The 12,876-nt window shown below is 46.3% G+C and overlaps 1 protein-coding gene and 1 pseudogene across 1 annotated transcript; one reads left to right on the top strand and one right to left on the bottom strand.

Annotated features, from left to right (window-relative positions):
* Positions 1 to 5,248: 5,248 nt before the first annotated feature.
* On the bottom strand, positions 5,249 to 7,632 carry LOC141042971 (uncharacterized; annotated as a pseudogene).
* A 615-nt stretch (positions 7,633 to 8,247) lies between these two features.
* LOC109758395 (uncharacterized) lies at positions 8,248 to 11,739 on the top strand. The gene is made up of 3 exons (XM_020317246.4): positions 8,248 to 8,640; positions 8,724 to 8,955; positions 11,116 to 11,739. The coding sequence occupies exons 1-3, from the start codon at positions 8,452 to 8,454 to the stop codon at positions 11,526 to 11,528; spliced, it is 834 nt and encodes a 277-aa protein (XP_020172835.1). The 5' UTR covers positions 8,248 to 8,451; the 3' UTR covers positions 11,529 to 11,739.
* Positions 11,740 to 12,876: the final 1,137 nt, after the last annotated feature.

Below are 12,876 nucleotides of genomic sequence, written 5' to 3'. Positions count from 1 at the left end.
GCTGTTAACGGGTTATCGGATCCAAAACCGGACCCGATAGCTTAACAGCGACCCATTACGGTGGATGCCACGTGTCGGTTACCCTTGGCGAAAACACTTCCATGACGCGCTATTTATCGTCATGGAAGTGGACACTTCCGTGATGATAATTTTGGTAATGTCATGGAACACTTCTACGACAGCACAGTTATGACTATCTTGATTCTGTCATAAAATCGTCATGGATGTACATGCATGACAGAAAACGTGACCTACTGTGACAAACATGTATCATCACGGAAGTGTATTTTTTTGTAGTGTACCCTCGTAGACCGAAAGCTGATGCGTTTGACAACGCGGTTGATGTAGTCGAACTTCTTCTCGTTCAGACCGATCAAGTACCGAACGTACTGCACCTCCGAGTTCTGCACACGTTCAGCTCTATGACGTCCCTCGAACTCTTGATCCAGCAAAGTGTCGAGGAAGTAGTGAAGGAAATATGCCCTAGAGGCAATAATAAAGTTGTTATTTATATTTCCTTATATCATGATAAATGTTTATTATTCATGCTAGAATTGTATTTACCGGAAACTTAGTACATGTGTGAATACATAGACAAACAGAGTGTCACTAGTATGCCTCTACTTGACTAGCTCGTTAATCAAAGATGGTTAAGTTTCCTAACCATAGACATGAGTTGTCATTTGATTAACAGGATCACATCATTACAGAATGATGTGTTTGACATGACCCATCCGTTAGGTTAGCACGATGATCGTTTAGTTTGTTGCTATTGCTTTCTTCATGACTTATACATGTTCCTATGACTATGAGATTATGCAACTCCCGAATACCGGAGGAACACTTAGTGTGCTATCAAACGTCACAACGTAACTGGGTGATTATAAAGATGCTCTACAGGTGTCTCCAATGGTGTTTGTTGAGTTGGCATAGATCGAGATTAGGATTTGTCACTCCGATTGTCGGAGAGGTATCTCTGGGCCCTCTCGGTAATGCACATCACTATAAGCCTTGCAATCAATGTGACTAATGAGTTAGTTGCGGGATGATGCATTACGGAATGAGTAAAGAGACTTGCCGGTAACGAGATTGAACTAGGTATTGAGATACCGACGATCGAATCTCGGGCAAGTAACATACCGATGACAAAGGGAACAACGTATGTTGTTATGCGGTTTGACCGATAAAGATCTTCGTAGAATATGTAGGAGCCAATATGAGCATCCAGGTTCCGCTATGGTTATTGACCGGAGATGAGTCTCGGTCATGTCTACATAGTTCTCGAACCCGTAGGGTCCGCACGCTTAACATTCGATGACGATCGGTATTATGAGTTTATGTGTTTTGATGTACCGAAGGTTGTTCGGAGTCCCGGATGTGATCACGGACATGACGAGGAGTCTCAAAATGGTCGAGACATAAAGATTGATATATTGGGAGGCTATGTTTGGACACCGGAATGGTTCCGGATGAGTTCAGGCATTTTCCGGAGTACCGGGAGGTTACCGGAACCCCCGGGGAGTCAATGGGCCTTATTGGGCCTTAGTGGAAGAGAGGAGGAGGCGGCCAGGTGGAGGAAGCCCCCCCCCCACCAAGCCCAATCCGAATTGGGTTGGGGGGCGGCCCCCCTTTCCTTCTCTCCTTCTCCCTCTTCCTTCTTCTCCTACTCCAACTAGGGAAGGGGGGGAACCTACTTCTACTAGGAGTAGGATTCCCCCTTGGGGCGCGCCATAGAGAGGGCCGACCCTCCCCGCCTCCACTCCTTTATATACGGGGGAGGGGGCACCCCATAGACACACAAGTTGACAGTTGTCTTAGCCGTGTGCGGTGCCCCCCTCCACAGATTTCCACCTCGGTCATATCATTGTAGTGCCTAGGCAAAGCCCTGCGTCGGTAACTTCATCATCACCGTCATCACGCCGTCGTGCTGACGAAACTCTCCCTCGGCCTCAGCTGGATCAAGAGTACGAGGGACGTCACCTAGCTAAACATGTGCAGATCACGGAGGTGTCGTGCATTCGGTACTTGATCGGTTGGATCGCGAAGGCGTTCGACTACATCAACTGCGTTACTTAACGCTTCCGCTTTCGGTCTACGAGGGTACGTGGACTCACTCTCCCGCTCGTTGCTATGCATCACCTAGATGGATCTTGCGTGTGTGTAGGAAATTTTTGAAATTACTGCGTTCCCCAACAGTGGCATTCGAGCCAGGTCTATGCGTAGATGTTATATGCACGAGTAGAACATAAAGTGTTGTGGGCGATAATAGTCATACTGCTTACCAGCAAGTCATACTTTGATTCGGCGGTATTGTTGGATGAAGCGGCTCAGACCGACATTACGCGTGCGCTTACGCGAGACTGGTTCTACCGACGTGCTTCGCACACAGGTGGCTAGTGGGTGTCTGTTTCTCCAACTTTAGTTGAATCGAGTGTGATTACGCCCGGTTCTTGATGAAGGTTAAAACAACACACTTGACGAAAAATTGTTTTGGTTTTTGATGCGTAGGTAAGAACGGTTCTTGCTAAACCCGTAGCATCCACGTAAAATTTTGAACAACAAGTAGAGGACGTCTAACTTGTTTTTGCAGGGTATGTTGTGATGTGATATGGTCAAGACGTGATGATATATAAATTTTTGTATGAGATGATCATGTTTTGTAAAAGTTATCGGCAACTGGAAAGATCCTTATGGTTGTCGCTTTATTGTATGAAATGCAATCGCCATGTAATTGCTTTACTTTATCACTAAGCGGTAGCGATAGTCGTGATAGCAATAGTTGGCGAGACGACAACGATGCTTCGATGGAGATCAAGGTGTCAAGCCAGTGACGATGGTGATCATGACAGTGCTTTGGAGATGGAGATCGAAGGCACAAGATGATGATGGCCATATCATATCACTTATATTGATTGCATGTGATGTTTATCCTTTATGCATCTTATTTTGCTTAGTTCGACGGTAGCATTATAAGGTGATCTCTCACTAAATTTCAAGGTATAAGTGTTCTCCCTGAGTATGCACCGTTGCGACAGTTCGTCGTACCGAGACACCACGTGATGATCGGATGTGATAAGCTCTACGTTCACATACAACGGGTGCAAGCCAATTTTGCACACGCAGAATACTCAGGTTAAACTTGACGAGCCTAGCATATATGGCCTCGGAACACTGGGACCGAAAGGTCGAGCGTGAATCATATAGTAGATATGATCAACATAGTGACGTTGACCATTGAAAACTACTCCATCTCACGTGATGATCGGACATGGTTTAGTTGATTTGGATCACGTGATCACTTAGATGATTAGAGGGATGTCTATCTAAGTGGGAGTTCTTAAGTAATATGATTAATTGAACTTTAATTTATCATGAACTTAGTACCTGATAGTATTTTGCATGTCTATGTTGTTGTAGATCAATGGCCCGTGCTACTGTTCCTTTGAATTTTAATGCATTCCTAGAGAAAGCTAAGTTGAAAGATGATGGTAGCAACTACACGGAGTGGGTCCGTAACTTGAGGATTATCCTCATTGCTGCACAGAAGAATTACGTCCTGGAAGCACCGCTAGGTGCAAGACCCGCTGCAGGAGCAACGCCGGACGTTGTGAACGCCTGGCAGAGCAAGGCTGATGACTACTCAGTAGTTTAGTGTACCATGCTTTACGGCTTAGAATCGGGACTTCAACAACGTTTTGAACGTCATGGAGCATATGAGATGTTCCAGGAGTTGAAGTTAATATTTCAAGCAAATTCCCAGATTGAGAGATATGAAGTCTCCAATAAGTTCTACAGCTGTAAAATGGAGGAGAATAGTTCTGTCAGTGAACTTATACTCAAAATGTCTGGGTATCATAATCACTTGACTCAGCTGGGAGTTAATCTTCCAGTTGATAGTGTCATTGACAGAGTTCTTCAATCACTGCCACCAATCTTCCAAGAAACTTAACCATCTTTAATTAACGAGCTAGTCTAGTGGAGGCTTACTAGGGACACGGTGTTTTGTCTATGTATCCACACATGTATCAAGTTCCCGGTTAATACAATTCTAGCATGAATAATAAACATTTATCATGATATAAGGAAATATAAAACAACAACTTTATTATTGCCTCTAGGGCATATTTCCTTCACAGGGGTGGCGCCCCCCCCCATGGCATGTGGCTGAATTGGAGAAGGAAAAGGGGGAGGGGGTTCGGCCCCCCTTCCTTTCTCTCTTCCCCCTTCCCTTTCTTCTCCGCTGAAAAAAGGAAAGGCGCCAAAATCCTACTTGGGGCGCCCCCTGGCTGGCTCTCCTCCCCTCCCACCTATATATATATGTGGGGAGGGGGCGCCTAGGACACACAACATCAATTGTTAGCCGTGTGCGGCGCCCCCCTCCACAGTTTACACCCCCGGTCATATTTTCGCGGTGCTTAGGCGAAGCCCTGCGAGGATCACTTCACCATCACCGTCACCACGCCGTCGTGCTGACCGAACTCATCTACTACCTCGACACCTTGCTGGATCAAGAAGGCGAGGAACGTCACCGAGCTGAACGTGTGCAGAACTCGGAGGTGTCGTACGTTCGGTGCTTGATCGGTCGAAGCTAGAAGAAGTTCGACTACATCAACTGTGTTGTCAAACTCTTCCTCTTTCAGTCTACGAGGGTACGCAGACACACTCTGCCCCTCGTTGATATGCATCTCCATGGATAGATCATTGCGTGTGCGTAGAAATTTTTTGTTTTCCATGCAACGTTTCCCAACAGTTTGCACCCTTTTTGATTTATTTTACATACTTTCCTTTAATGCAATCAATGCATTGTTCTAAGTCTGAGAACTCTAATGGAGGAAGATTTTCACTTTTAACTAGTCTTTCTATTCTCCCCTTCGAAATATGGCCCAAGCGACAGTGCCATAATTTCGATGAGTCATGAGTTCTCTTTCTTTTCTGTTGTTCTTTATCCAATGCGAGAACATGCTTATTCACATTACACATAGAATTCACTTTTTCACGCAGTGATAATAAATATAGCTCACTGTGAAGTAAAGCATCACACACATAAGCATTATTAAACCATATGGCACACTTGCCATGTCCATAATAACATTCATAATGATCTTTGTCCAAACATGAAACACTAATCAAGTTTCTGTGACATGAAGGAACATATAAAACATCTATAAGTAGAAGCGTCAATCCATCAGCTAACTCCAAGGAGATGTCGTTGATAGCTTCAATTTCTGCTTGAACTCCATTTGCAACCTCAATGCATCTTTCGCTTCTTTGCATAGTCCACGTCGAATTGAATCGCTGTAATGAATTTGAAACATGAACGGTTGCACCTGAGTCAATCCACCAAGTAGATTTCGAAAACTGTGTATACAAGGATTCATTTACAAAGGAAACAATGTTGTTACCTCTCTTTGCCATTATTGACTTCAGCAAAGCAGGGCAATCTTTCTTGTAGTGCCAAGTCTGGTTACAATGGAGACATGTGTCTTTGTCCACTGGAAAAGACTTTTGCTGATGCTGATGGTGCGTGGGAGCTTTTCCATATGGCTTTGAAGGAGAACCTTTGCCACTTTGATTGTAGTTCTTTTTCTTATTATCCTTCACATAGTTCAGAGAACCACCATATGAGGTTTTAAGTCTTTCCTCTTCTTGCACACACATGGCTATAGTCTTTTCAATGTTCCATTTTCCAGGCGACATGTTGTAGTTGACAACAAAAGTGTCAAACTCTTTTGGCAGTGAAGCCATGACCAGGTGAACAAGGAGTGCAGGCTTGAGCTTCAAATCCCCGTCCATGGGTTTAAGCTTAGTTGCCATGTTGCTCATCCTGAGGATGTGCTCTCTTATGCCAAGTCCATCGCATGTGTACTTTTCTATCACCAGCTGCTTTAGCAACTCGGTAGCATATATCTTTGAAGAACCAGTGAACTGGCTCTTTATCTTTTCAAGAAACTCCCCTACAAAAGTACACTCTGCAATTGAGCCCACAATAGCGTTCTCAATTGTGTTCTTTATGAAAGCCATGAACTTTTTATTGGCGTTGAGCCACTTTTAGTTTTTGAGGGAATATGACATCTGCACTGGAGCATGATCCCTTTTCTTTTTCTCCCAAGCAGCATCATCATCTTTTGCACCTCTGATTGGCTCTGTTGGTTTGACCGGCTGTGGAGTGTCCACAACCCAGTCCACCTCAGCACAGACAAAAGCCAAGTCAACTTTCTTTCTCCATTCAGTGTAGTTATCACCTATGAGGGTTGGAACATCCTTGAGGCAACTCATCAAGTGGTACCCTCCTGAAACCACAATGAAGTGAGATCATAATAACAATTGCATGAATTAATCCAACGTTGGTCAAAATTAAAACATACAACTGTTTGTGCAATCAAATCTATATCACCGTCGGGCAAAAGTAGAAATAAATGCACCTTTTATAACAATAACGTTATTAACAACGTTGGTCATAAAATAAATAGGATCATAATTGTTTCAATAATTAGTTTAACATGCTTTTGAAATTTAATTCTCATTTTAATTTTATTTACTTTTAAGAGAGCACTTTTATTTATTTGTAGCTGAAAAGCATGAATAAAAATTCATGAACTTTATACTTTTCAGAAGCATTTCTTTTATTTTTCTGTTCTCTAAACAAAATTTCGTTGGATAATTTTGAAAAGGGAAAAAACTAGATGAAGTTTGCCCCAAAACTGGACAAAAATAAAATAAAAAAGGTAGCTGACCCAGCCTCGGCCTAGCGCGCGAGGCCCGCAGCGGAAGAAAATGGCCCACAACCTGCTCTCCGCTGTGTCGCGCAAGCAGGCCTTGCCTCGGCCTGGTCTGCCAGCCTCAGCCCAGCGCGCCTCCACTTTTGACCCAGCGGCCCGCGACCGCACTAGGGTTGGCAGTGTGGCCGTCGGATTCCATCCGACGGTCTAGCGGGCCGATCGCTGGATTAGAACCAGCCCCAGGTCTCCTCCCGACCAGAAACCCTAGCCCCACTCTCTGCTCTCCTCGTCCCTCTTCGCTCAGTCCCACGGACGGCGGAAAAGAGAGGCTACGCCCCGGCCGCCGGCGATGCTCTGTCAAGCTGTCGGCGACGGCGTCGAGTGCCACCGCGCCGCGCGAGCCTCCTTCCCTTTCCCCTTCTTTCTCCTATCCACCACCGCCTTCTGTTAGAGAAAGCCACGAGCAGAGCCCTCCTCTACTCCCCTTTGCGCCCGACGGCGTTGTTGCGATGCGGGCGCGCCCTCCTTGTCCCCCTTGCTGGCGTGCGCGGGCTCCCGAAGGAGAGCGCGCCGCTGTCAAGCGGGGCAGCGGCGGTGCCCTTTGCCCCTTTGGGGTTTGTTCTTCTTCCCGACGCCTTGGCTTGCCGATGCGCGTCGAGATCGAGAGGAACAGTGCGGCCTCGGCGGTGGCGCAACTTTTCCGGCGAGCTCGAGGCCCTCTGCCCGTGATGTTTACTTTGCCCTGTGATTAGGGTTCTTTGGGAGGGGAAAAGTTCTGTCATTTCTTTACTACCCGAAACATCTAAGCCTAGAACAACTCTGACACCATTGATAGGTTCTTTGGATCGGGTAGGCTAGATTAGATCGGTAGTATACCTTCTCCTTGGCTCGATGAGCTCGAGCTGGTGGCCATGGTGGAGGGCGAGGTGATGACGGTGAGTGGGCAGTGGCGGCAAAGCTTCCCGTCACTGCTGGGCTAACCTAGATCGGTAGGTTTTGTCAGTGGGGTTGGCGGCTGCACGACCAACCTCGTAGTGAGTGCCCCGGCCCTCACCTCTTTATATAGCCCAGCGTGACAGGGGCCCGTCAACCATACTGGGTTGGGCGCCCCCGATCAGGGCACGGATTTAAGGGCCCGGTGGGCCGTTGGACCCACACGGGAGGAGATCAACCTAACAAAGGGTGCTATCCAGATAATACTATCATACGTATCATACGCTCCGAACTACCCCCTTCGTCCGAAAATATTTGTCGGGAAAATAAATATATCTAGACGTGTTTTAGTTTTAAATACATCAATTTTTATCCATTTCTGCGACTAGTCTTCCACACGAAGGAAGTATTTGTCTAGTCTGTGGCAAGCGTTACGAAACGGACGGCTCGACGTCGCGCGCATAGAATCCGGCTTGGTCCCTGACGTGGATCCGTGCTGTTCCCGTGCGCCAACCAACAACCCGGCTTCATCTCAGGCCCCATTATCCCGTCTCCAATCGTCTCATCTCATCACAGGCCCCACCCCAACAGTACCACCACCCACAGCTTCACCGCTGCCCATTCTCCACGTCCGTCCGACACTCCCGGCGACCCATATTTATAGCCACCCCGGGGTGGAAGGGGTCGGATCAGAGCACCGTTGAGCTAACAGCTGAACAGCACAGAGAAAGGATCACACGCCCAGCTCGTGGTGATCAAGCTGCCAGCCAAGAGATCGCAAGTCCAAAACACACAGACAATGGTTGTGGAAGAGGCGATGGATGGCGACATGAGCTTGTCGAACATGGTGCTGAGCTTCCTGGAGGAGGGGGAGACGGAGAGATGGCCGGAGAACGACGACAACGACGACGAGGAGGAGGAGGGATCCAGCGGCGGCGGTTCCGCCGAGAGCAAGGCCTTCTGGCGCGCCCAGCACTCCCAGCTTCACGTGAGTTTTCCTCCTCCGTTCGGTAGCCAAATCGTCTGATCGCACGAGAGTCCTGACGGGAGCGACGCCATGTCTGTTTGCAGGAGGCCTTGGGCAAGACCAGCACGGCCGAGAGCAGGATCCGGGCGGTGACGGAGAAGGCCGTGGAGAAGATGCGCGCCCCCGCGGGGGCCGTCTGCTCCTGCGCGCGGCGCGCGGCCGCCGGCGACTGCCGGAGCTGCATGCTGCGGCACGTGGTGGAGCGGCTCCGCGACGCCGGGTACAACGGCGCCGTCTGCAGGTCCAAGTGGGCACGGTCCCTCGATATCCCCTCAGGTAATTGGTTGCTTTCGAGACACAGTGGTTGGGTTCCTCCTAAGCTAATCTTCAGACGGCGTAATAATAATTAACTTAATGAAAGAGCTGGCAGTTCCAGCAGAAAAGCGCATGCACGGTTGGCATGGACCGTGTGGTCTAGGACGTCTGACCCGTCGTGCCGATTCGAGGGATCTGTTTTTGATCCTTCTGATGAAGTGTTCTTCGTTTTGTTGTGCTGTTTAGAGTTGATGAGATACCAGAAGCATATTCGCCTACTAACCAGAGTAGAACTTCTCATTAGAAGTGGGTAAGAAAAACTAGTAACAACTTGTCATATTCGCCTACTAACCATAACCATAGTAGAACTTTAAATTAAAAGTGTGTGGGAAAAGGAAGTAGTAGCTTGTCAATTCTATAAAGAGGTAATATCACAGGTGGTGCTTAAACTTGCCACCGATGTTCACTTTAGTGCCTGAAGTTGAAAAATACACCGAACTGGTTTCAAAACTTGGCACGAGCGTGCAAATACGGTGCTAATCTCATTAGTAGACGTTTTTACGCTGACGTGGCACCGTAGTTCGCTTAGCATGCACAGACAACCTCGCCCTAGCAAACTGGAACTACTGGCCAGTACGCCATACGTTTTCTCGTGCATGTTAATGAAAACAGATCTTTTTTTAGAATAATGAAAACATTTCCTATTTTGTTAGATAAAGAAACACGTTCGCGGGTTTTAATGGCCTGCTGCAGTGCAGCCCAGTTTGCGCATGTTAGTTTGATTTAGAAATTTGTAAAAAATAATTGTAAATTATAATCACAGTAATAAAAATACATTTCAAATTTTTGTGCTTCAAATTTTTTATAAATACATATAAATTAAATAACTAAAATGTTCATGTAATTTAAAAAAATAGTCAGCAATTTACCTGTGATTTATAGTTAAAGCTTTTCGTAAATAAATTTTCTAAATTGTTCAGTATATGAAAAAATAATTATAAAAAACTTAATTTTTTGAGTAAATTCCAAAAGATTATGCATGCTTGGCTTATGCTTAAATGAAAAAAAATGTTATAGGTAGATTTTTTTTATTAATATTCACATGTGTATAAATTTCTTTTTTTGCGAGAAACATGTGTATAACTTTCATCGTGTCATATATTCAAAAAAATTTATAATTAAAATATAGTCAGTAGTGAATATTTTTCATAAACTGAAATTTTAATTTTGGATATTTATGAACATTTTACATTGTTGAAAAATTCTTAAATAATATGAATTGTAAAAATGTACATGTAACTATTAAAAGGTTTATGTAGTTAAAATAATATTCATGAATTGTAGTATAGAAAATATTTATATAATTCTAAATTGTACAGCCATTTTTATAATCAGAAATACCATTTTATTTATATGATACGTTTAAAACAAATATGTGAATATTTTTATTACTGTGATTATAATTTAGAAACTTTTTTACAAATTTCTAAATGAAACTAAGATGCGCAAACTGGGCTGCACTGCTGAGCCGATTAAAACCCACGTACGTGTCTCTTCTTTCTTATCTAAAAAAATAGGAAATGTTTTCATTATTCTAAGAAAAAGGATCTGTTTTCATTAACAGGAACGAGAAAATGTATGGCATACTGGTTCTTTCCTAGGGCGAGGTTGTCTGTGCATGCTAATCGAACTACGGTGCTACATCAGCGTAAAAACACGTCTATTAATAGGATTAGCACTGTATTTGCACGCTCGTGCCAAGTTTTAAAACCAGTTCGGTGTATTTTTCAACTTCAGGCACTAAAGTGAAAATCGGTGACAAGTTTAAGCACCACATGTGATATTACCTCTTCTATAAAATGTCACATGCATGCCTCACATGGACCTGGTCATCCTACGCCTAAAGAAACGGACGCTTCCAAGTAAATTAATGTCAGGCACCCGTCACCGTCTCCATTATTTCCTGACCGCCCGTGACATGAACTTGCATTGCAACTAGCCCGACCAGACCAGTCGACCAGATGTTATTACCCCACGTTTAATGGCTGCCTCAAAACACTTCCAAAACCGCACGACAAAATGACACATGCCAAACCGAAAACCGCACGTCCTCTGCTAAGCAAAAAGTTTGGTGTCGATCGAAGCTGACGTTTTCCTTCCTGGTCGATCTGTGACGTGCAGGCGAGCACAGCTACGTGGACGTGGTGCTGCAGACGCGGAGCGGTAAGGCGGCGCGGGTGGTGGTGGAGCCGAGCTTCCGCGCCGAGTTCGAGGTGGCGCGCGCCGGCGCCGGCTACCGCGCGCTGGTGGCCGCGCTCCCGGAGGCGTTCGTCGGCCGCGCCGACAGGCTGCGCGCCGTCGTCAAGGCCATGTGCGCCGCCGCCAAGCAGTGCATGAAGGAGAACAACATGCACCTGGGGCCCTGGAGGAAGCACAAGTACATGCAGTCCAAGTGGCTCGGCACGTCCGAGCGGGAGGCGCCGGCGGCAATCGACACCGTGGCCGCCGGCTCGCCGTCGCCGGAGAAGCAGCCCAAGTTCAGGGCGTCCATGCTGAGCTTCGACTTCGGCCGGGCCCCGGTGGTGGTTGCGTGATGCGTGCATGGCAGACAGACAACAAGAGAAATATGATGCCATGGTGTCACTGTCACGTGTATGCCGTATGCCATGCCGGGCGCTCTAGTAGGCTAGTAGCACTTGTTAGTAGAGTGTGTAACGGGGATTGTAGGTTGTGCGTAGTCAGGATCTGTAATTTCTTGAATCTGCTCTTGAAGAAGAGAAATCCGTTGATGGGGACAAGAGAAAAGTTATCCAGTTTTCACAAATCACGGGCTAATTTTCATCCCTTAAATTTAGAACCAAACAAACCAGGCAACTAGGGCAGAGCACATCCCCTCAACCTCTACCTTCCGCTCCGGCAGATGGTGACAGGGAGGCAGCTCCAGCCAGTAGATCGGTTAGGGTTAGGTCTTCGCGGAGGCGGCACTCGGCGGATGACGGAGCATCGTGTCGAAATGGTCTTCCTGCCTCCGATCCACCTCGAAGTCGTCCATCGGGACAAAGACGACCGAGCTCCGACATAGATCCATGTCATTACCTCATGATGGTCGAAGTTAGGGTTACTTGTCGTGTGTCTGCGCGAGTGAGATCTAGTAGTGTTAATTAGGTACTGCAGATTGATTCAAGGGTTCAAAGGTGGCAACAACGGCTTCGGGGCGCCTGTCTTCAAGGGCACATGCTCGAAGACTTCCAGTTGTCATCAACAAGGTTAAGCCAGCTCCGGTACGGCAACAACGAAAACGACATGTCATTAGCTCATCATAGTGGTGACGGTAGTGGTCAGGGAACTCGATGTAATTTTTATTATCTTTGGGGTGTATTCATACTTCTGCTAAACCTTTATAAAAGATTTGAGTCATTTTCACAAAAAGAACACGTCGTTCATGACAAACTTAACTACAAATAGAAAGATAGAAAGCTATTTTTAGATAGAAAGACATCAAGTTAACTACAAGAAAATCATGATTAAAGAAAAGACTGGAATCGTAACCAGCGAGTATCACACCCATTTTAGTGAAGATTTCGTTGTTAAACTTGACATCTTACACTCTCATATAACTCATCAAACCATACAAGTTTAGTCCCTCGTCTTAGCATACCCAGTATAACTGCTGACTCTACGTGGTTTTGACTAGTCTACGCTGTCGTGGCAAAGGAGACCGTTAAGTTGTTGCATACGCTCTCTCCCCCCTCTCACTCCAGCTCATTCACACATTCCCCATCTTCCCCCGAACCCTATTTCTTGTGGTGGTGGCTCAATGTCGACACCGATGGTGGGGTTTGGGGGGGGGGGGGAGGGGGGTAGGAGTGGGCACGACGGCTCGCCGGACTCGTGTCTGTTGTAGGCAAGAGAGAGGACATGCATAGGGATGCGACATCTGCT

The sequence above is a fragment of the Aegilops tauschii genome, chromosome 3, assembly GCF_002575655.3.
Source record: "Aegilops tauschii subsp. strangulata cultivar AL8/78 chromosome 3, Aet v6.0, whole genome shotgun sequence".
NCBI classification, from domain to species: domain Eukaryota; kingdom Viridiplantae; phylum Streptophyta; class Magnoliopsida; order Poales; family Poaceae; genus Aegilops; species Aegilops tauschii.
This window is presented reverse-complemented; position numbering and strand designations above follow the sequence as displayed.

Excerpts from the sequence above, each read along its gene's own strand:
- LOC109758395 (XM_020317246.4), top strand. The coding sequence starts at position 8,452 with ATGGTTGTGGAAGAGGCGATGGATGGCGACATGAGCTTGTCGAACATG. Across the intron at positions 8,641-8,723 it reads CCCAGCACTCCCAGCTTCAC|GAGGCCTTGGGCAAGACCAG; the intron begins GTGAGTTTTCCT and ends GTCTGTTTGCAG. Across the intron at positions 8,956-11,115 it reads GTCCCTCGATATCCCCTCAG|GCGAGCACAGCTACGTGGAC; the intron begins GTAATTGGTTGC and ends TGTGACGTGCAG.